Below are 22,686 nucleotides of genomic sequence, written 5' to 3' on the forward strand. Positions count from 1 at the left end.
AAACAAGCCTACCCAAGTTAAAGGTCATCATCCAGTAATTTAACTGCCAACCAAACACAACAAAGATCAACACTCTTTCAAGCAAGGTAACAGAATCTAATGTCTCTACAACACAGAAAAAAGTTACTAGGCATGAGTAAAAACAGGAAAATGTGACCCATACCCAGGAGAAAATAAGTCAACAGAAACCCAGATGTTAGAATTAACAGACAAAAAATTTAAAGCAGCTATAATAAGAACTATGTCCAAGAATTCAAAGGAAATGATGGTTCTAATAAGTGAACAGATGGGGAATCTCAGCAGAGAAATAAAAACTATAAGAAAGAATCAAATGAATATTTCAGAACTGAAAATTGCTATTTTCTGAAATGAAAAATTCACTGACGGGGTTTACTAGCAGATTGGAGATGGCAGAGGGACCAGTGAACTTGAAGATAAATCAACAGAAATTGATCTATCTGGTGAACAGAGGGAAAAATATTGAGAGAGAGAGAGAGAGAGAGAGAGAGAGAGAGAGAGATGTGACCTATGGTACAATATTAAGTAATATAACATGTGCAATTGCAGTCCAAGAATGAGGCAGAAAAAATACATGAAAAAATAAAAGTATAATTGCCGGGGTCCAGCCCCGGGGGGGGGGGTGTCCAGGGGTCCCACAGGAAGAAACGGCGTCGGTGAAATCGAGTGAGAGAGCCGAATTCTTTTCTTTCTCTTTATTCTCTGGTTAGCATTTACTGCCAGGCATCTCCGCTAAATGCTGGTCTAGCTTTCTTTTTATGCACACACACTAAGTTACAATCACATGGTATTTTGAATACATCATTGTTTTAGTTTCACTATGGTTATATATTTCCAGATAACAGTTAATTCATATCTATAAACTACAAATCAGGTGGTAAGTTATTCAAAGTACAGTTATACAATAACTTGAATAGTAATAACAATATTGGTACAAACTTCTAAAAGATTAGTACTAATTAATAACTCTATTTTACTGTTGTTGTGAGTCGAGGGTGCAGAAAGAGATAGCAGACGAAATCATCAAGAGCTAGCAAAAGGACCACCGCTTGCTCAGGCAAAGAGCCTTGAGTTCATGCAGTGTCCTAATTCTTTTCCCACGAGACTACAAAAGGCCTGCTATTTAAGAAACTGACATAGTATCAAGAGTAACTTTCACCCAAAGATACATAGAGCGCATCTGCAAGATAGCTAGCAGCAACACAGTATCAGAAGGCATTAGTTGCTATTGCTGCTATGAATCCCACCACATTCCTCTCCTTATTCTTGGAAAATACAAAAATCTCATGAGAACGTTCTACTGAGAAAAGCCCAGCAACTGCCCCTAGTCACAAAACAAGTCTTTTAACAAAACATTCTTTACTTGCCAGCTGCACTCCTATCCAAGGCCACGCAACAGGCCACTCCACTACATTTTACCTAAGATTCTATTGTCTAGTTAAACTTTATTCATTACTATATTCATACACTAGTTAAGTTCTAACTTTATTCTTTCTAACATGATTAATGAGAAGAAATTCTCCTATAAACTTAACCCTTTATGAGGGATATCATGGCCAGCCTCTTATGTTTATGAGCCCAGTTCAAGGGGCTTACAGACTTTTCTGTGGAACTTACACCTTCTGTCTCATTTCCAAAGAAATTACTACAAATCTACAGGGAAAGCACGGTACTATTATCCCTGTGCCACAAATAATAGCACACACCCAGAAAAGGGGGGCTATAAGGCCAGATTAATTCAAAAGGTCAAAGGGGGAAGTATCGTTGTGCCTTTCCTTTGTGGTGACTTCGTCACCCCGCAGCCATTGGTCTTCACTGCAGTGACTTTGTCACCCCGCAGCCATTGGTCTTCTCTGCTGTGACTTTGTCAATCAGCAGTTTTTGATCTTCTTCTGCTGTGACCTTGTCAGCCAGCAGTTGTGGGTCTTCTCCTGCTGTGACCTTGTCAGCCAGCAGTTGTGGGTCTTCTCCTGCTGTGACCTTGTCAGCCAGCAGTTGTGGGTCTTCTCCTGCTGTGACCTTGCCAGCCAACAGTCGTTGATCGGCTCCTGACATATAATTATTTCCCAAATTTGGGGAAAGAAAACATCAACTTACATATTTAATGCGACTGGCAAACCTGAAGCAGGATAAATATAAAGAAAACAAAATCTAGGCACATCATAGTCAAACTGCTAAAATACAAAGATGAAAACACCCTGGAAGCAGCCAGAGGAAACAGACCACAGCGCACAGGGGGCAGTGCAGGCAGTGGCCACACTCTAAACAGGAAACTGGCCCGAAGACACAGGAGGGCATTTTTAAAGTGCTGAAAGCAAAACTGATAGTTAACTCAGAATTCCATTCAGGGAAAATATTCCTCAATAATGGACAAGGAAAGACTGTTCAGATAAACAAAAGCTGAGAGGTTTTGTTGCCTACAAGAAAGAGAAAGTTCTAAAGAAAGTTATTTTGGGTTGAAGGAAAATGACACTAGATGAAACGTCAATGCATGCAAAAAAAAAGGTTCTGGAAATGGAAAAGTATGAGCATACATTTAAATAGTCCACATATATTCTCTTGATTTCTTTAAAGATAACTAGTTACTTTAAGCAAACATTTTAACCCTTTATGGTGAGATTTAAAATGTATGTAGAAGAGAAACAAATGGTAACAGTATACAGGACCAGGAAGAGACAAGGAATTAAATTGTTGCAAAGTTCTTATACTTCATGAAAACTGGTGTGACACTGACTCTAAGTAGACTGTTATAATTTAAAGATATGTGTTGTAATCCTCAAAGCAACCACTAAAAAATGTGTAAACAACTACAAGAAGGATTTAAATGGAATTTTTAAAAATCACTTCAAATGGTATTAGCTATATTAAAAAGCTATAGTGATCAAAACAGTACGGTACTGGCCTAAAAACAGATATAGCTCAACACGACAGAATAGAGAGCCCAAAAATAAACCCACACATACATAGTCTATTAATAAAGTCTATTAGCAAAGATGCCAAAAAATATATACAGCGGAGAAAGGACAATCTCTCCACTAAATGGCATTGGGAAAACTGAACAACCACAAGCAAAAGAATAAAACTGAAACCCTATCTTGCACCATACACAAATATTAACTTCAAATAAAACCTTCAACATAAGACTTGAAACTATAAAACTCCTAGAAGAAAACATAGGGAGTAAGCTCTTTGATATGGGTCTTGGCAATGATTTTTGTATTTGACACCAAAAACAAAACAAACAAGTGTGACTATATCAAACTAAAGAGCTACTACACAGATAAAGAAACCATCTGCAAAATGAAAAGACAACCTATGGAACAGGAGAAAATATTTACAAATCATATATCTGATAAGGGGGCTAATATAAAAATATATAAAAACTCATATAGTACGTACAACAATAGCACAAAAACCCTACAAACAATCCAAGTTTAAAAAAATGGGCAGAGAAATTGAACTGTTATTTTCCCAAAAGCTATTCAAATGGCCAACAGATATATGTAAAAGTGTTCAGGGAAATGCACATCAAAACCACAATGAGATATCACCTCGTATCTATCACAACAGCTGTCATCAAGACAAGAGATAACTGTTGGAGAGGATGTGAAGAAGAGAACCTTTGTGCATTGTGGAGCACAATGTGAACTGGAGCAATTTGACTTCTGGGTGTTTATCCAAAAGAAATGAAATCACTATCTTGAGGAGATATCTGCACCCCTAGGTTCATTGCAGCACTATTTACAATCGCCAAGATATGGAAGCAACTTAAATGTCTAATGGATGATTGAATAAAGAAAATGTGATATAAATATCAGCCACAAGGAAGAAAGAAATCCAGCCATTTACCTCAACATGAATGCATGGTGAGGGCATTATGCTAACAAAGTGAGTCAGAGAAAAACAACAACAACACTGTATATCAACAACACTTATATGTGGAATCTAAAACCTCTGAATTCACAGAAATAGAACAGATTGGTGGTTGTCACAGGCAAAGGTTGGGCTGGCAGAAATACTGTATTACATATCTGGAAGTTGCTAAGATCTTAAAAGTTCTCACCATAAGAAAGAACAGTCATAACTATATGAGGTGATGGATGTTGAGGAAACTTATATTTGAATGTGCACAATATATACATATATTAAATTCTTGTTTTTTTGTTTTTGTTTTTTTTTGTATTTTTCTGAAGTTGGAAACGGGGAGGCAGTCAGACTCCCGCATGCGCCCGACCGGGATCCACTCGGCATGCCCACCAGGGGGTGATGCTCTGCCCATCTGGGGCGTTGCTCTGCCGCAATCAGAGCCATTCTAGCGCCTGAGGCAGAGAAGCTACAGAGCTATCCTCAGCACCTGGGCAAACTTTGCTCCAATGGAGCCTTGGCTGCAGGAGGGGAAGAGAGAGACAGAGAGGAAGGAGAGGGGGAGGGGTGGAGAAGCAGATGGGCGCTTCTCCTGTGTGCCCTGGCTGGGAATCGAACCCAGGACTTCCGCACACCAGGCCAACGCTCTACCACTGAGCTAACCGGCCAGGGCACATATATTAAATTCTTATGTGTACACCGTGAACAGATACAGGATGTCAATTACATCTCAATAAAAATGCAAAAAAATAAGTTATGCAAAAGAAGACAGGATAGTCAAAACAGAAGAAAAAAAAGCACATGAGACAAACAGAATATAAAGTATGAATTTGGTTTTCCCCCTACAGCTGTTTTAAATAGCTCTATGACCTTAAGAAAGCCACTTAACTTCTTTGAGCTTTAATATTTCCATCTGTAAAATGAGAGAGAAGGATTAGGATTTCAGAACACATCAGAATCATTTAAGTAGCTTTAAAAATGCAGATGCCCAGATCCTGCCCCTGAAATTCAGACCTTTTTATTTAATGTGGGTAGGGCCAAGGCATGGTTATCTCTTAACTTCTCCAGGGATTCTAATGAATGGCCGGAGTAAGAACTGCTGACACAATGGGACCTGAGCTCTAACATGAACTGAAGGCTGCTCCTTCACCACCATGACATCTTATGCAACTGACTTTCTTTGTCATCTACCAGTGTCACTATAAGCCCTTGTGTAGATGTTTAAATATATGGGATCTATACACACATACATACATAAATATATATACACACACTCTTACATACACAAACATGCCCACATATTGTGTGCAGATTTTCTACCTTGACCATCATATTCATCTGCTCCACAAAGACCCACCTTGATTTTGCTTCACACACCTGCCCATCCTAACCCCTTCCCAAAACAATGTGTAAATGTGGGTTCTCACCCAAATAAAGCACCCAACATATAGTAAATAGAAAGTTTATATTTAGAGACATTTTTTTATTTGTAAGTGGTTTAAAGACATAAATAAGGCTAGCAAGTGATCTGTCAGTTATAAAATGCTAACGTAAAAAATGTATTTTTGTCCTCCTCCTCTTTTTTTTTCCTGCTGTGCCAAGAAAAAAACTGGGTTTAAAGTAAAAAAAATTATCATGGCCCAAGCTGGTTTGCTCAGGTGGTTAGAGCAGTGGTCCCCAACCCCTGGGTCACGGACCGGTACTGATCCGTGGGTCATTTGGTACCAGTCCGTAGAGAAAGAATAAATAACTTACATTATTTCCGTTTTATTTATACTTAAGTCTGAACGATGTTTTATTTTTTAAAAATGACCAGATTCCCTCTGTTACATCCGTCTAAGACTCACTCTTGACGCTTGTCTCGGTCACGTGATACATTTATCCGTCCCACCCTAAAGGCGGGTCTGTGAAAATATTTTCTGACATTAAACCAGTCTGTGGCCCAAAAAAGGTTGGGGACCACTGGGTTAGAGCATTGTCCTGAATGTCAAAGTTGCAGGTTCAATGAATGCACAAATATGTGTAACAATAAATTGATGTGTCTTTTCTCTCTCGCAAAAAAATAAAAGTGATTATGTAGCTTGTTTAGGGCCAAATGCAAATATAAAATACAAGATTTTGGTTGATTCTAAGCTTGGGAGACAGGTGTGAGTTCAGCAAACAGAGCTTGCCTAGGCACAAGTCTGATCCCATTGTTGATGTGTCTGGAACATCTGGATGGATGATAATCTTGTCATTGGTTAAAATATGGTGCTGATGATGTGGCCTTCTTGGGATAAATCACTTTACTAGCTGATAAGATTCTTGCTAAGAAAAACTGTATCCCCGACTCCAGCTGGATTGCACAGGGAACCAGAAGAGTACACCTGATGCAAAAATACAGCCACCATTCCAGGACCAACAGTCAGCCGCAAAGAGCAAAAATATTTTAAAAGCTCTGCAATGTCTTTCTGCAGAAAGATTTCTCAGGACTCTGGAGGAGCCAAAAAGCTCTCTAACAGACTGATGCAATGGATGCTAATTACATTGTGATTTCAGCTTCCTATCCAGACACTTCAAAGTAATACTTTCCCCCTGTGAGTCACTCTTATAACTGCAATGAAGTAGACTCGATGAGCCCCGCTTTGGCACAGACAAGACTGACTGCAGGTTTTGAGGCTGGCATTTGCAAACTCCAATAAGCATGTATTGTGGTACTCGCCCTTTTTGTGGATGGCTCACCTCTGGCAGGCTGTCAAACTTGACTCTCAGTTATTTTATAAGATGCCTGGAGCATGGAGTCATTGAATTTCCCATAGCTAAATCTTTGTATTTCTTCTAAACTCTAGCAGTCCTCAAGAGACTGATGATAAAACTTCCTAAGCTGTGAAAGGAGAGAGCCAATTTTCTAAATACATAAATAAAAATGTCATTTGAACTCTTGCCCTAGTGTACAATTTCAATTAGTTAAGCTTTGAATGTCTTTCCTGTGTTTGCTGGGAGAGGCTCCCAAGAGGCTCTGGTAGCAGGAGAAAGACAAAAAGACCATACAGTTCATTGTTCTGTGAGCTGAAACCTTTCTCTAAGTTATTACTGGGCTCAGGAAAAGTCAGAATTCAACCATCTGGGACTGAACTAAGAAGAGTCTTACCTTCTCGTCGATCATTTCTGAGAACCCGCACTTTCTCGATTTTCCCCAAGAGAGCCCCGTCCTCAGCTAGGGAAAGAAAAGAAGCAGAGAGTTTGAACCTCAAGTTCATAAAGGGCTGTGCATTCAAGCAGTGAGTCTTGACTGTCTATCTACGGGTGTCACAGAAGCACCTCTTCTGTTAGTGGCCCTGCTTCTGGCTTTGCCCAACGCTGTCATTAGCAGCCATGCTGCGAGAAGGCTGGTGCCCAGGGAAGGGCCAGTGCAAGGAGAAACGGCCTCGGGACTTACGATCGTTGCTGTAGTCATCCACCAAGATGATTTCTTTTATGAGGTGGGGCGGGCTTTTCTTAAGGACACTGAGAAAAGACAGAGAGATAAATGTTGTAGGCCTTTTAGGGGTATCACTTGCAGTGGGGGATTCTTCTGTCTTAGCACCAAACCCTGGCTGCAAGAGCCATCGGCCCCTCCTTGACCTGCATACTCAGGTGACCTGCCTGCACCCCCAGACAGCCCTGACCTGGCCATGCTGGGGACACAGCTCACATGCAGCGTCCCTGCCAGGGAAGGCCCTCTAGGAGCTGCAACAGGTGGGCAGTGGGTGGAACATCCTGGACTCACCTGACCACTGTCCTTAGCAAAGCCGACCTGGCTTCATTGTGGAATGTGATCACCACGCTGGTGGCTGGCAGATCCACCCTCCACTGCTTCCGCTGACACCTAAGGAAGAGAAAGTTCATCCCCTGAAAGAGGGACCCAGACTGGCCACGCCAAGGCCCCTGGAGAGCAGGGTCAGACTGACCCGCCCACCAGATGGATTCCAGGGGAACCTGCTGTCCACAGAAGGCTCTGGCCTATTCCGATATACAGTGACAGCCAGACAGGAGGAAAAAGAAAAACACAACCAGAGTCATGTTTTAAAAAATGAATGATTTCAGCAAAAAGTAACATATTGAGAACATCTTTCTCACCTGTTGAAGGAAAGGTATTTTGAAACAGTGAGCTCCCATTTACCGTCATGTGCAGAGAAGAGAGCTTCACAAGTGTGGTGGGTGTCCTCAGAGCTGGAGCCAACGGTGCCGCTGCTCTTTCCTTGTTCTCTACTCTGCCTACAGCAAGCATGAGGGACGTCTCTGCAACCTGGCACAGCCCCCTGGCTGCTAGCCCTTACCCTGGACAGCAGGATGCACATTCCTCACCCCACCAAGCCAGCTCCAAACAATGTAGGGGACAGTGTGCAGGCTAGTGCAGGGTGAGGGACTCATCGGCTCTGTGGGGAGGGCCCCGAACTGCCTAGGAGCACAGCCATTCAGAGGCCAGGTGTACACGCTGTGGGCTGATCACAGGCACTTCTCAAGCCTAGTCTCTGCAGACACAAGTGCAAGGGCACAGAATGGCTCTTTAGGAAACTAGGACTCTTGATACCTCCAGGTTAAAGATGCTGATTGATTAAAATCAAGCTATTCAAATAACCACAATAAACAAGGAAGCCCATTGTGATTCTGATCTAACTGCTTTTTATTGCACTGATTTTCTTGTTCATTTTTAAAATCTGCTTTTGCCATTATCTACAGGAGACAGAAATGGTCAGCCAAGTAGGACCAGACTCAGCAAAACCCATGAGGGACCCTTCAAGGCAAGCTCCACAGACTTGGAGAATGTGATCATGCCCGCAGAGGTGGTGTTCCAGAGGGTCCTGAGAGATCACTGCATCCAGGGGGTGGAGGGCACCGTGGGCTTACAGCCTGGAAGGACCCCTGGGGATATCTGGCATGCTTTAAGGGCATTCAGAGTTACCACACTGGTGATACTGCTGACCTAGCTCAGAACAGAGGTTGGGGCACACAACTAAGGCATATTTGTCTCCTGGGAAACAGTCTCCCAAGGTGCAGAGAGTGAAAAAGTCTTGCATGAGCTTGCAGTAGGTAGGGACCCTCATCAATCCCAGGACAGGTCCCAGCATTGCCAACCTGTGAGCACCCATCACAGTTAGACCCACTGCTGCTGGCATTGGAGAACCCAAAGCCCTTCCAAGGGGCCAATGCATTTACAACATCTTGCTTTGCTTCTATTTTTTCATCTAGCTTACCACAGTTGTGAGGGGTCTGCTTCCAGAGTTAAAGGTGTCCCTCTGCAATGCTGAGTCATCAGGAGGACATGGATGTTTTAGAGTCTCTGGAGCCTGGAGTGGCTCACAGCTCTTAAAGCAGTTAGGGCTGAAGCGGAGGCCAGGGACAGTGGCGGGTGAGTCCACCCAACAAGTGTGCTCATTTTCCCTGCTGCCAGGGAGAACGGCTTCTAAGATGCAAATTTTGAAAATGAGCAAGAAAACCAGGACAATTAAAAAACAATTAGGTCAGAATCACAATATGGTCTTCTTTTTGTATCTTATAGGGATAGCTTGACTTTAATTAATCACGAGAAAACATTATACCAGTCGATGTGTGTGTGGGGGTAAATACATTCTAGGATTAATATCGTACTTTATTAGAGCTCCTAACGCCTAAGTCTTCAAGGACAAGTGGACTGGTATGCCATTTTTTTTCACCCAATTTCAAGAATTAGCTGATTGTTAGATGAAGGAAGAATCTGCAAGGTTCAATGGTGAACAAATTACCAAAGAATGTCACCCCCAGAAAGGGATCTGTAATGCTAATGAAATAAAGCCTCCTGTTAGGAGCCCAGCTGCTGCCCCCTCACCCACGCTTAAGCACCCCAGGGAGAATTAAAAAAGGAGGACTCAGGCTCAAATCATAGCAAACTTCACGGATCCAATCATGTCCTATCCTCTCATTTTCCTTTTCTCTGTGGGTAGCCTCATCTTCCACGAGCCCTTAGAAGACTCAAGGAGCTCTAGAAGCATTTCTGAGCACACCATGCCTGTGCTCACATTATTTTATTAAAATTCCTCTACATATTCATAGGGCAGAGTTTCGCAAGGAATTGGCAAGCAGGAAATTTAAGAGGTCTCCCATTTGTAAGTAGAACCCGAGGACTATGCTACACCCCATGAGGTAAGACTGAGTATGCGTATGTATGTACATATATGAATTCAGATCCCAAATCGTCAACATGAGCCAAGAGTGGGGTGGGAGGAGCTGAAGGATTTCTTTAAAAAGAAGCAATAAATCTTGAGTGTGAAGAGCCACACCCCTGCCAAGCAGTCTTGACTGCCCCAGATCTAGCAGGAGACACCCAACACAGAGACCCCTTTGGGCGCCGGCTGCTGGCGACTTTTACACTTGAGCTTCCTTTGGGGACTGAGTAGAAAGCACAATTGATGTGAAGTCAGCAGCAGGAAGTGTCTGTGGTTAGTTTGTTCTCCCTTCCTGACGAAGCAAAGTGCAAGGAAGAGCGTGATGCTGAGGGCTGTGGGATCAAGTTCACTCCGGTTTCCAAGGGTCTGGTACTTCAGTGGTCCTTCTGGGAACTTCTTGTCCAGCGAAATGGAGATTTTAAAAACTGAATACATAGTCTACAACTATACCAAAATGAATTCGCCTGATCTCAAAAAAACTGGGTACATAAAGATTGTTTTTTTTTATAAAGATTGTTTTTTAAAGCCTTAATTTAGTTTTAAATTTCTTTGAGATCACATGGCTATCAATATCTGAACACCTGATTGGATGGAAAAACTGGCTGATGTCAACAGCATAGTCCCCCTGCCCTCTGGATGAGGAATGATGCTTGTAGGGGCAGATTTTTCTCTGATGTAGACATCATCCTTGAGGTTGAACAAGATGTAGATGAAATAATCAGATGTATGTCTTTAGACTGGGAAGCTAGGGGCTCTGTTTAGTAACAGAGAACTGTTCCATGGTGTAGCAAGGAATACAGAGATATGTGTTTTCCAACCTCTAGCTCATGCCAGCAGATCTAGTCATTTTGCAAAGAACCTGTGGAAACCTTGGTTACTTACTGTGTGATCTGAGGCACCTCATATCACTCCTCATGTGGGAAAATAGCCCTTATAATCTTTCATGGTTATTAGGAGTATCAAATAAAAATGTATGAAAAATAACTCTGGAAACTGGAAAGGTCCCTGTAGTTCTAATTCAGGGTTATAATGTGCCTTTGGCATCTGTGTGTCACTGGTGACTGTCATCACAGAGGTTAGAGGGAAATTTCTCCAGTAACTTGAAGATGGGCCAATGCAATGGGCTGAGACAGACTTCCCAGTGGACACACGAGTGTCTGAGTGGAGAACATCGTGGTCACTTAGAGCAGTTTTCTTCATGAACATACAATATCGGGGTGGTTAACTTTTGTGGACAGGCACGGAATTTTTGGTGGACTGGTGGTTGAAAAACACTGACGTAGGGTGAAGGGTTCTTAGGTTTGCAAGAAGAGCTCAAATGATGGATAGGGGAGATGGAGAAGCATACGTAGTAAAAGAGAAAGTTCCAGAATGTCTACAAGGTCCAGGGAGGAGCTCATGGCTAAGATCAAGACCACATTTATTGTGAAACAGCCATAATGACCAGATGAAGAGTCACAGGAATGAAGAAACATGGGGAAATGTTGCGCAATTCCCCCCAAACTCCCCTTTCACTCAGATTTTTGTAAGGAAAATACTAAGCAACTTGACTGGTAATTAAGTATTATTTTATGTTAACACAAAACGGGTTTCTATTATGAAAGACATAGGAAATACATTTTAGAAGATTAAAAAAAGAAAAGTTAAAACAAATGTTGAGCCAGGAGAGGCACGTTCTGGTTGCCCAGCACCCAAGAGGGTACCCAGGCCTCTCTCCCAGCAGTCCCTGTGAGAGATGTTAGAACCCCGTCACTCTGGGCATTCAACACCCAACCCATGCTCTGATGATGACCTGGAGACTGACATAGGAGGACATTTGATGGCAAAGGGGACCCTGAATGTCAGCCTCCACAGGAGTGAGTTCTTGCTGCCTGTCCATGAGCAGGCCTTCTGGCCATATCTTGTCTTCATGGGTCATAACTCAAAAGGCAACAGTGTTAGGACCATGAGAGGAACTATCTCAGGTTCTAGTTGCTGTCACAGGTATATCTCTTTATAAACTACTAAACTGGCATTTTGGATTCATTCAATCTGTGAATTTAGTTTGCGTCTGCCTCTGGGAGACAAATCTAGCTTTGATTTACTGTCAAAAAAAAAAAAGGCAGATAAAACAAAATAAGCAAAAACAAATAAGCAAAAAAGAATTTCTAGGTTTGCAAAGCAAAGAGCTAAGTCTTAGACCATGACAAATGCACATGGCAATGAATCTCTTCGGAAGAGAGGCAGTGGGCCTGCCTTTCCTCAGCAAGCCACTAAGGACATCACTGTGTGTATGTCTCTATGAAATATTTCAAAGACAGAATGTAGGGAAAAGCCCATGCACCTTCCACTCAGCCTTACCAAATCTTAATATTTTATAACGACATTTAATTCTGATTTTCTTTTCTTCTTCCATTTCATATAATATTCAAGAAGTAGAGTCTGGTACTAGCTATGCTCTTCAAGCATATTGTGATCTGTAATATGTGAAGGCCTGTATTATCTCAGGAGGAGATCATAACTCTTTAACCTAAAGAAAACACCACACTATCACCAACCCTCTCTAAAACTATCATCAGAGCAAAACAGTGTTTAAAAGCAAACAAAGAGAAAAGATGATTAATAATGCCACTCACAAATATATCCAATTTTCAATTCTTTTTTTTTTTTTTGTAAAACTGACATGTTATGATTCTGTTTTTGTTTTTGTTTTTACAGGGACAGAGAGAGAGTCAGAGAGAGGAATAGACAGGGACAGACAGACAGGAACAGAGAAAGATGAGAAGCATCAATCATCAGTTTTTTGTTGCGACATCTTAGTTGTTCATTGATTGCTTTCTCTTATGTGCCTTGACCATGGGCCTTCAGCAGACCGAGTAACCCCTTGCTCGAGCCAGGGACCTTGGGTCCAAGCTGGTGAGCTTTTGCTCAAACCAGGTGAACCCGCGCTCAAGCTGGCGACCTCAGGGTCTCGAACCTGGGTCCTCCGCATCCCAGGCTCTATCCACTGCGCCACCACCTGGTCAGGCTCTGTTTTTTAATATAAAATAAAACCTGACAGGTAAATTATAATCTCATCCATGTTCCTTTCCACCTGAATTCCATCTGTACCAGGAGTAACCATGACCCTGAATTTGGTGCTTCATTTTTCCTATTGATACTTTTAATATGCTACCTATACACATATTCATAAAAAATGGATAGTATTGTTCTGCATATACTCAAAATTTATGTGACACTGTATTGTGACTTGCCCTTCTCACCTTCAGGGACTGTATCTGTTTTGACACACATAGCACTATTTCTTTCATCCACGATCCCTGGGGCATAACTTTTCATTGCAGGAACATACCACACTTAATCCCTTTTCTGTTGTCTCTCTCGCCCTTTCAGGAATAAGGCAGCAGTGAACACTTGTCTTTCCACATGCGTGGGAGGGTTTCTCTGCATTCCTGATCCACAAGTGAAACGGCCGGCCAGAGAGGGTTATCTCTTCACCTTTATATGAGGCAGCCCAACTGCCCCCACATTGGCTGTCTCTAGTACCATTCCCACAAAGACATGAGTTCATACTATTCCATACTCTCATCTCATAGTGTCAAATTATTTTAACTTTGCCAATCAGATTGGTTTAATAGCCTCTTCTTAGTCTAGTTTTCATTTCCCTGATTTCTAGAAGGGCTGCACATCTTTTCATATGTTTATGAGCTGATTGAATTGTTTCTTCTATTGATTGACTGTTCATATTCTCTGTCTACTTTCTAATTAGGTTTTTACCTCATTGCTTTTTCATTACAGGAATTTCTACATTCTGGATATTATCTTTTGTTAGCCGTATGCATTGCAAAAATCTTCTCCAAGTCTGTGACAGATCTTTAATTTTGCTTATGATATCTTCTCTCAAATGTACTTTTAATTTTGATTTTTCACATTGTGGCCCTGGGGTAAAATTCAGGAAAAGCTCATCTCTAACCTAAGGTCTTTAATATATTCTTGTAGGTTTTCTTCCAAATGTTTGAACATTTATAAATGTGATCCATGTACACACATATATATATATTTATTTATTTATATGTGTGTGTGTGTATTTAAGAATGATGAAACTAATTAATCTCATCTTTTTCTATGTGGATAACCTGTTGTCCTAGCATCACGTCCCAGTTCATTACTTCATCACTGATTTGTAATGTCATGCTGTCACATCCAGTTTTTTATATGCAAAAGTCTATGTCTGTTTCTGGTTCTATATCTGCATAACCCTGTGTTTCTACTGCCTTGATGACTGTGGCTTTGAAGACTTCACATGGGACAAAGCACGTCACCTTGCCATGTGTTGCTCTTGAAGACGCTATTGGCTATTTGTGGCCATTAAAAATTATCTCAATTATGCTTTTCTTTATGAATGTAAGGGTGAGTTAAGTTCCATGAAAAAAGCATTGCATGACACGGCACTAAATTTATAGGTTAATTTGAAGAGAATAACTTTATAATATATATAATTTTATAATGCAATTTTATGTTCTTCAATTATGTTTTGAATCTTTCTAATTTTCTCCATAAAAGTCTTGCACATTGTTTGTTGCATTTATTCCTAAGTTTGTACAGTCTTGCTCACTATAGTGCAGTGTGTCTCCCTTCTGAATGCATTTTCCAATAGGCCATTACTGGTGCTGGTTTGTGTGTGTGGACCCTCTACTCTGATTGAGCTCTTTTCTCCGTTGTGAAAGGTGGTAGGTCCTGTTGGATTTTCCACCCATCCATTCATCAACATTCTGTCCTTTTCTTTCCATTTCCTACACATTTTATGGTTGTCTTAATAAAGCACTAGTTATGGCCTATAGTACAACAGGCAAAAAAAAAAAAGGGGGGTAGAACCTATGACCTAACCTTGCCCAGAATGCTGGGGGGTTTGCCACAGAAGGCTGAAGGTGCCCAGGGCCGTCGGCCCCATCTACGACACTGTGGATGAGCCTAGGGTATTTCTTCCAAGAAGCAGCTTAGTGTATCCCAAGGTTCTCTTTACCAAACCATAGTCGCAGAGCTCCAGGGAAAAGCAACCTGGTCTCATCTCTCTAGGCAGAGAGAACAGAAGCTCCATCTCCACACATGCTGCAGATGGCTTTTCCAGTCTACCTGAATCATTACCAGCTAGAAGTAGCGGTCATTGGGACTTGGACGTGAGCTGCAAAGTTTAGAATTGTGACAACAATTCCAGTGCCATGAGGACTTTTCCTAGATGTGGACTTTTCCTGGACTCCTGCTCCTTGTGACAGCTTCTAACAGACTGAACTGGGGTTGGGTTGCATTTTTCAGGGATTTGGCATGGTGTTGGGGCCAATTTGGACTTGGTGAACATGTTAAGGACACTAATCTTTTATGGATTCTTGCTGTATTGGCCAAGAGTTTGCTTAAAGGCTTTAATCACTGTAAAAAAAAAATAGAAGACTGGATAAAGAAGATGTGGCACATATACACCATGGTATACTACTCAGCCATAAGAAATGATGACATCGGATCGCTTACAACAAAACGGTGGGATCTTGATAACATTATACGGAGTGAAATAAGTAAATCAGAAAAAAACAAGAACTGCAGGATTCCATACATTGGTGGGACATAAAACGAGACTAAGAGACATGGACAAGAGTGTGGTGGTTATGGGGGGTGGGGGGAGGGAAGGAGGGAGACGGGGGGGTAGGGGCACAAAGAAAACTAGATAGAAGGTGATGGAGGACAATCTAACTTTGGGTGATGGGTATGCAACAGAATTGAATGACAAGATAATCTAAATATGTTTTCTTTGAATATATGTACCCTGATTTATTGATGTCACCCCATTAAAATAAAAACTTATTTATAAAAAAAAAGTGTAGAAAACATCTTTGCCTTGATCTCATCTAAAGTGAACACAGATTTCCATCAGCAAAATGTTTGTGATGATATTTTATAGATACCTTTAAACAGGTTAAGGAAATTCTCTTACAAGTGCTTTTACTGATCCTACTCCCCTGCATCTATTAAGGTGATCATACAGCTTTACAGCTTTTTTCCTTTAACCTATCGAGCATACATATTGTATTAATATATTTTTCATGCTTGTATTCCTAAAATAAATTCAATGTGGCTATGATATTTTTAAAAAATAGAGCTCTATTAGATTTGCCAGTATTTGGCTTTGATTTTTTTTTTTTTTTGGTTCTACAACCATCACTGTGATTGGTCAACAGTGTTCTGTTCTTATTCTCTCTTCTTCCACTTTCCAGCAAGATGTTCCTGCACTCATGAGGCAACAGGGTAGCTTTCCTCACTTTTGATTTTCTAAAATAGTCTGTGTTTTATGCAAACCCACTAAACTTTGTGAATTTTTTGGAAGGCAAATTTCGTATTGTTGACAAATTCTTTCATGTCTTATAGTTATTCATATTTTGTTTCTTTAGTGATTCTGGTAATTTCCTTTTTCCTAGAAACCATCCATTCCACATGAAGTTTTCAAACTTATTTGTACTTAAAATTTACAATTCTTTTTTCTTTTCTTTTTTTTAGCTAGAGAGAGAAAGACAGAGAGAGGGACAGACCAACAGAAGGGAGAGAGATGAGAAGCATCAATTCTTCGTTGTGGCACCTTAGTTCTTCATTGATTGCTTTCTCATATGTGCCTTAACTGGAGGCTCCAGCAGAGCCAGTGACCCCTCGCCCAAGCCAGTAACCTTGGGCTCAAATGAGAGACCTTAGGCTTCAAGCCAGTGACCATGAGGTCATGTCTACAATCCCATGCTCAAGCCAGGGACCCTGCACCAAAGTCAGATGAGTGCATGCTCTAGCCAGCAACCTCAGGGTTTCAAACCTGCGTCCTCTGCATTCCAGCCTGATGCTTTATCCACTGGGCCACCACTTGGTCAGGCTACAATTTTCTTATGATCATTAAAACACTACTTTAACTATAACAGTCTGCTTTTTTCTTCCTAATATAATTTAATCATGTTTCTCTTGATTTTTGTTATTCGGTATTCTTCAATTTCTATTTGTTGAAGAGGAAGCTTTATACTATATAATCCTCTCTTTTGTTTCCTGTTTTCCTAGTTGATGAACTCCTTTTTTTTTTCATTATTTCCTTCCATCTGCTTTCGGGTGTCTGCCCTGTTGTTCCCTTCCACTTTCTTGAGGCACAGCGCAGTCCTGGGCTCAGTCTGTGGATGTAAATCTGATCCCCTGTGTGAACGGAGAAACAAAGGCAGACTTGTACTAACAGTGAGGAGGGTGGGGTGAGATGCGGCTACGTGCCCTGAGGTGTGATTATCAGCTCCTAATGGTGAGCGTGACCTGGCAGCTCCTCCACCCCGTGCCAAAGTGCACACCAAGGCCAGACCAGGAGCCCTGGGCCACCTCAGTCACTGCAGCAGACCCAGCATCTGAGAGTGTGCCAGTCTCTATGCACACCTGTGGGCCAGGGGAGACAAACCAAGAGAACCTGTGTGCGTGGGGGGGGGGGTCAAGTTCAGGTGGCAGGGCCAGGAAGTTTCAAAAACTGTAAGAATCAATTAAAAAGATTCTGTCCCTTCCCAGCTCCTTTGCTCGCTGCTTGTATACAGAGATGTGTGAGCAGGAGGTGTTAATACACAGGGACACTGGGATGAAGACTCTGAACAGCAGGTGACCCAAATGAGGCCAGGAATACCCCACGCCCTCACCCACTGAGACTGCTTACATGATTTCCACTTCAAAGGACGAAAAGGGTGGGCTGAGTAATTATGTCCTGGCAGCCTGACACAGCTGGTCCCACAGGAGCTGAAATTTCCCATACAAGCTCTGTAGCCGGTGCACCTGCCAGGCTGGAGCCAACACGGGCTGGGGACATGTTAAGCGTAACTGCTCCTCTGGGACTCCTCTGTGCTCTGGGGACCGAAACACCACCCTGGCAGGGGCTTCTGCTCACTGTAACCCTGGGTCAGTTAGTGAGCATCAGGCAAGTGAGCTCACCCAAGAGCATATTAACATCAGCTGCCTGGGCCCTGCCCACCTAAGTAGGTTGGGTGATGCCTGGGAATCTGAACTTGAGAAGCTCCCTCCCCTCTAGGTAAGGCTGATGCAGGTTGTTCTTAGGCCTCAATTTAAGAAACACCAAAGATTGAGTGATGTTATCAGTGACAGTGGTACCCTACGATGGAGTTGTATTAGATTCATCTGAGATTTGGAATTATGCATAGAACTCGGATACGAACCACATAGCACAGAGGTTAAAAACTCAAGTATCCCCAAAAGACTTTGGTTTCTCATTTCCCATTCCCCTCAACCTGAGCTCCAGCAGTCACCATGCATGAAGCAGCCAGTGTGCTGCATTCCTCATACTCTAACCACGGCTGCAAAATGAGATGCCCCCACCCATTCCCCAATTCCCAGGTGTTGGAACAAGACCTAGCCCACAACTGGAGCATGGATTCACAGTAAGGGGGGATATTCAAAATAAGCTGTCCCCGTACCCCCCAGAGCACCGAGAATACCTAGAGCCCAAACTGGGGTGGGAATGCCCCCCAAGCCCAAGCACTCTGCTCTAACCCACCCAAAACAAGGTGAGCAGTTTTCACGGTTTATTTTGGGGCATTTTGGGGGAGGCTGGAAAGACCATGAGACAAAATTGGAGGTAAAAATGAAATGAGAAAAAAAATAAAGAAGCTAAATAGCTGTTGTATAATTTCCATTTAATTAAAGCACACTGTTAATAATCCTCCAAACAGTGATAATGGAATACTAGTTCACCTAATCAACGAATTTCTGAACAGTCCTAATAGCTAGAGAGCTTATACTACAGAGGTCTTTTAAAATTGAAGAGAAAAAAATCCTAAACTATTTAAAAACCTCTGCAGGACCCATCTGAAATTAAGCTTCTTAAGAATCTCATTGGCAGGAGATCTGAATAAGCCCCATTAATCAGCACAGGTCCGTCTCCTTCCCAAAGGATCAGCCTAGAGTAGCGTCCTGCATCCTGCAGGCTCCTGCATTCTGTATTGTACACAAAACAGAAGACTGTGCTAAAACAAAATATTTACCCTCCTGAGATGAGCATCTCCTATTTACTAAATTCCCTTTGAAGTCCCTAATCCCTGCAAAAGTCAAGAGTTCCAGAGGGAAAAGCACCCAGGGCAAGCCGACAATCCAGGAACACTCTTCATCCATCAAACACTCCATGTGTCAGAATGGGCCTTATAAAAAAGCTGCCCCGAATCCAGGAGTGTTCTTCACCTGAGGGGGAAACACTAGGTTTCCACCGCCACTTTCAGCAAGCAATAGAACTGTTTTTTCTCATATTCAGAGAGCATCCTCTGCCCTTCATTGCCTCCAGCTTTATAAAGACACTAAATTTTAACCAAAAACTTTTTCAGAAGTCAAAAGCTACTGGAAGTCGAGACAATAACAGCTGTGGATGAAGCCATCTGAGCTTTGTGAGACCTCCAAGTGCACTTCAGCCATCACCTCCTGCTGCCCATTCTGGTGGAATCTGTGCAGAAGGAAACAGAGCACTTAAAACCTACATTCCTCCTGATGTCAGGGAAAAGCAGCCCTCTCTGGAAGGAAACACACTTTTATCAGACAATAAAAACCACATGTTCCATGTCTGCCTCTTTGGCTGTCCACCAGAACATGCCCTCCTCTGCCTCCTGGTGCCACTGTCTTCCGCCCAGATGCGTGAACTCTGGTTTCCAAGTTGTTGAGGATGTGAAGAGATGTGCTTTTCTCTTATCTGTTCCCTACTGTCTTGAAGAGGTTAATAATCCTTAAGGGTACCTACCACTCTTTGGGTTCATCTGGGTAGATGCCTCTCTTTTCTATGTACATCCTTCTCTCAGCCTGCCCCAGAAATATGGGCCAAATCATGGAATTTCTGTGGCTACTCAGCAGTGGTTCTGACTTTTAAAAGCCATAGAAGGAAGCTGACAGACTGTTTGTTAAGGATGGTACTTTAGGGAACTACCCTTTCCCGAGACAGTTGCTTCCTCTATGTTTTTGCTGGTTGTACAAAGCTCAACTTTCCTTCCTTCTTTCCTTCCTCCCCTCCCTTCCCCTCCCTTCCTTTTAAAGCTCAACTTTTCACTTAATAATACTGTTATTAGTCATTAAAGGTTGCACTGGCTCTATTTCCTCACAAGTACAGAGGGCAAATGGATGGTCTTTTCACTGGACAAGTATAAGAATGTAACCCTAAGTTAGAAGAGTCACTATTTTAAGACCTCCCTTGGCCCCAGACTAAGCAGCATTCCAAACAAGAACAGAACAGGCCACGTTTGTCTTGGCCTGACTAGTTCACATTCTCACTAACCAGGATAATTTGTTTAGTTCCCGTAAACCTTGCTCACATCAAATGAAACATTCTTTGGGGGTCTTGGGGGTAAAATCAACTATCAAAAATAACAGAATGGTAAGTTATGGTAAAGAATGATAAAGTGTATATATGCTTCCTGGTCATTGGTTACTAATTTATGTTCAGTCCTCTGACTCTATAGTTCTGTGGAATGCCTTTCTTATACACCTGAAGAGGGTCACCCCCTTCTTGGTGACATGAAAATCATCCCCCTCTTGCTCTTGTTTTACAGATTTAATTTTAGGTGAATTGTTGAGCCCCAGATGTGAATCCTGATTGGCCTAACACACACTCATTTCCACACCTGCCTCACCATCACAAATAGCTATGCTTAGATCTGGATCACAGATCACAAGAGAAAGCTGGCTGGGAAATCCCCGAGATTTACTTTGTTGATAAAAGAAGACAGTCACTAAAGGCCATTGCTAGCCCTTTTGCTTCTTGTCTTGAAAGTGAGAGTGATGCATGGAGCCATGGCAGCCTTTTTGCAACCATATACAGCTGAAAAACAGAATGTTGAAGACGATGGTGAGGACAACAAAAAGCTCCCATTCTACTGAAGCAGGCTTATAGGGTTCCATCCAGACTTCGTGTAAAATAATTTAACAAAATGTCTTTTTTTTGCTTAAAGTATCCTAACTGAGGTAGCATAATAAATGAAAATCAGAATGGCTCTCAGGCTTCTCAGAAACAATGAAATTAACATATACAGAGTTTCAAAGGGAGAAAAAATAGACATGCCACAGGAATTCTACGCATTGTACATTCACTATTACCGTATGAAATGAATGGAAAGGAATTCTCAGGTGAGCAAGCCCAGAAAGGAGCTCAATGATCTGAGCTGCTGCCTAAAAAACCATCTGAAGATATCCTTGCTCTAAAAATAATAACAAATATAAAAATAAAATTAAGTTAAAATCAAGAACTCATTTTATGGTATAAAATGTTAGAATGCATTAAAATTATTTCAGCAATATAGTCCAGTAGACTTCTGTAAATACGTTTATGCAAATGAAAAATTTCTTTAAAAATAATTATGTAAAATATAATTTTATTAAATTACACAAAATCATTTTTACAATAATCTGTGCCTAAGTCCATATAAATCAAGCAAACCAGAAAGTGGGAGGAGAAAGTAAAGGCCTAGGAATATTTCATCCTAAAATGGATCCTGTTTTATTCCTGGCGATAAACCAACACTCCTTTCATTTTTCAATGTTTTTGTTGAATTTTTATAAACAAAAATATAACAACTCAAATCAAATATGGAAAACAAACTTTCTTAACCACTGGAGAAAAAAAACCCAACTACTAATAAAAGAGACCAGCAAAGTAAAACAATGTATCTTCTGGGTAAAAGAAGAAAATAGTTGGAAAAGCAAGGAAACATTAAAAAAACAAAAACAAAACAGAATTACATAAAAACTAGATTAACAGACCAAACATTAAAACAGGCTAAGTGCCCTATTACACTCCAGACTGCCAGACTGGCCGAAAAGGTTGTTTTAAAAAGACAAACCTAGCCTGACCTGTGGTGGCACAGTGGATAAAGCGTCGACCTGGAAATGCTGAGGTCGTCGGTTCAAAACCCTGGGCTTGCCTGGTCAAGGCACATATGGGAATTAATGCTTCCAGCTCCTCCCCCCCTTCTCTCTCTCTGTCTCTCCTCTCTCTCTCTCTCTCTCTCTCTCTCTCTCTCTCTGTCTCTCCCTCTCCTCTCTAAAATGAATAAAAAAAAATTAAAAAAAAAAAAAGACAAACCTAAAAAAAAAAGAAAGAAATCTAACAGAAGGCCAAAATATATCAAGAATAAGCAGAATAAAGTAGGAAATTAACATTATATAAATAAATGTACGGCAAAAAATAAAAACATTATATGCAATACCAGAGTATAATTTTATGTTCATAAAGATATGATTTCTATTGATACTTTCCAAATCACAGTATTCAAACATGTAAGCAAACCCTCTTAGAAATACCATAAGCAGAAACTCACAAAATTAGAGTAGAAGCTTCAAATTCTTCTATCAAGTGGACATTAATTGAATGCAATTAATCAAGTAGGTTTAACATATAATTTTTGAATTTTGAAACAATTATAAGCACTACTAGCCCTTCAAAAAAGCTCTACTAAGCCTGTCCAGTGGTGGAGCAGTGGATAGAGCATCTAACTGGGACACTGAGGACCCAGGTTCAAAACCCTGAGGTTGCTGGCTTGAATGTGGGCTCAATGGGTTTGAGTGCAGGCTTGCCAGCTTGGCTGCAGGGTCGCCAGCTTGAGCGTGCGATGATCAACGTGACCTGTGG

At 41.5% G+C, this 22,686-nt stretch overlaps 1 protein-coding gene across 3 annotated transcripts in view; it reads right to left on the reverse strand.

The window, feature by feature from the left end:
• The window catches only part of GALNT2 (polypeptide N-acetylgalactosaminyltransferase 2), a 219,071-nt gene that overhangs the window by 43,323 nt on the left and 153,062 nt on the right, over positions 1-22,686 (reverse strand). For all 3 annotated transcript variants that reach the window (XR_010726019.1, XR_010726018.1, XM_066234914.1), the window contains exons 4-6: positions 7,631-7,729; positions 7,301-7,368; positions 7,013-7,078 (exon numbers count right to left, since the gene is read on the reverse strand). Coding sequence is in view for 1 of the 3 variants with exons in the window: in XM_066234914.1 (XP_066091011.1) it covers positions 7,013-7,078; positions 7,301-7,368; positions 7,631-7,729 (233 nt within the window). In the remaining 2 variants the exon portion in view is untranslated. The remainder of the gene's footprint in view (positions 1-7,012; positions 7,079-7,300; positions 7,369-7,630; positions 7,730-22,686) is intronic.

This window comes from Saccopteryx bilineata, chromosome 1, assembly GCF_036850765.1.
Source record: "Saccopteryx bilineata isolate mSacBil1 chromosome 1, mSacBil1_pri_phased_curated, whole genome shotgun sequence".
NCBI lineage: Eukaryota > Metazoa > Chordata > Mammalia > Chiroptera > Emballonuridae > Saccopteryx > Saccopteryx bilineata.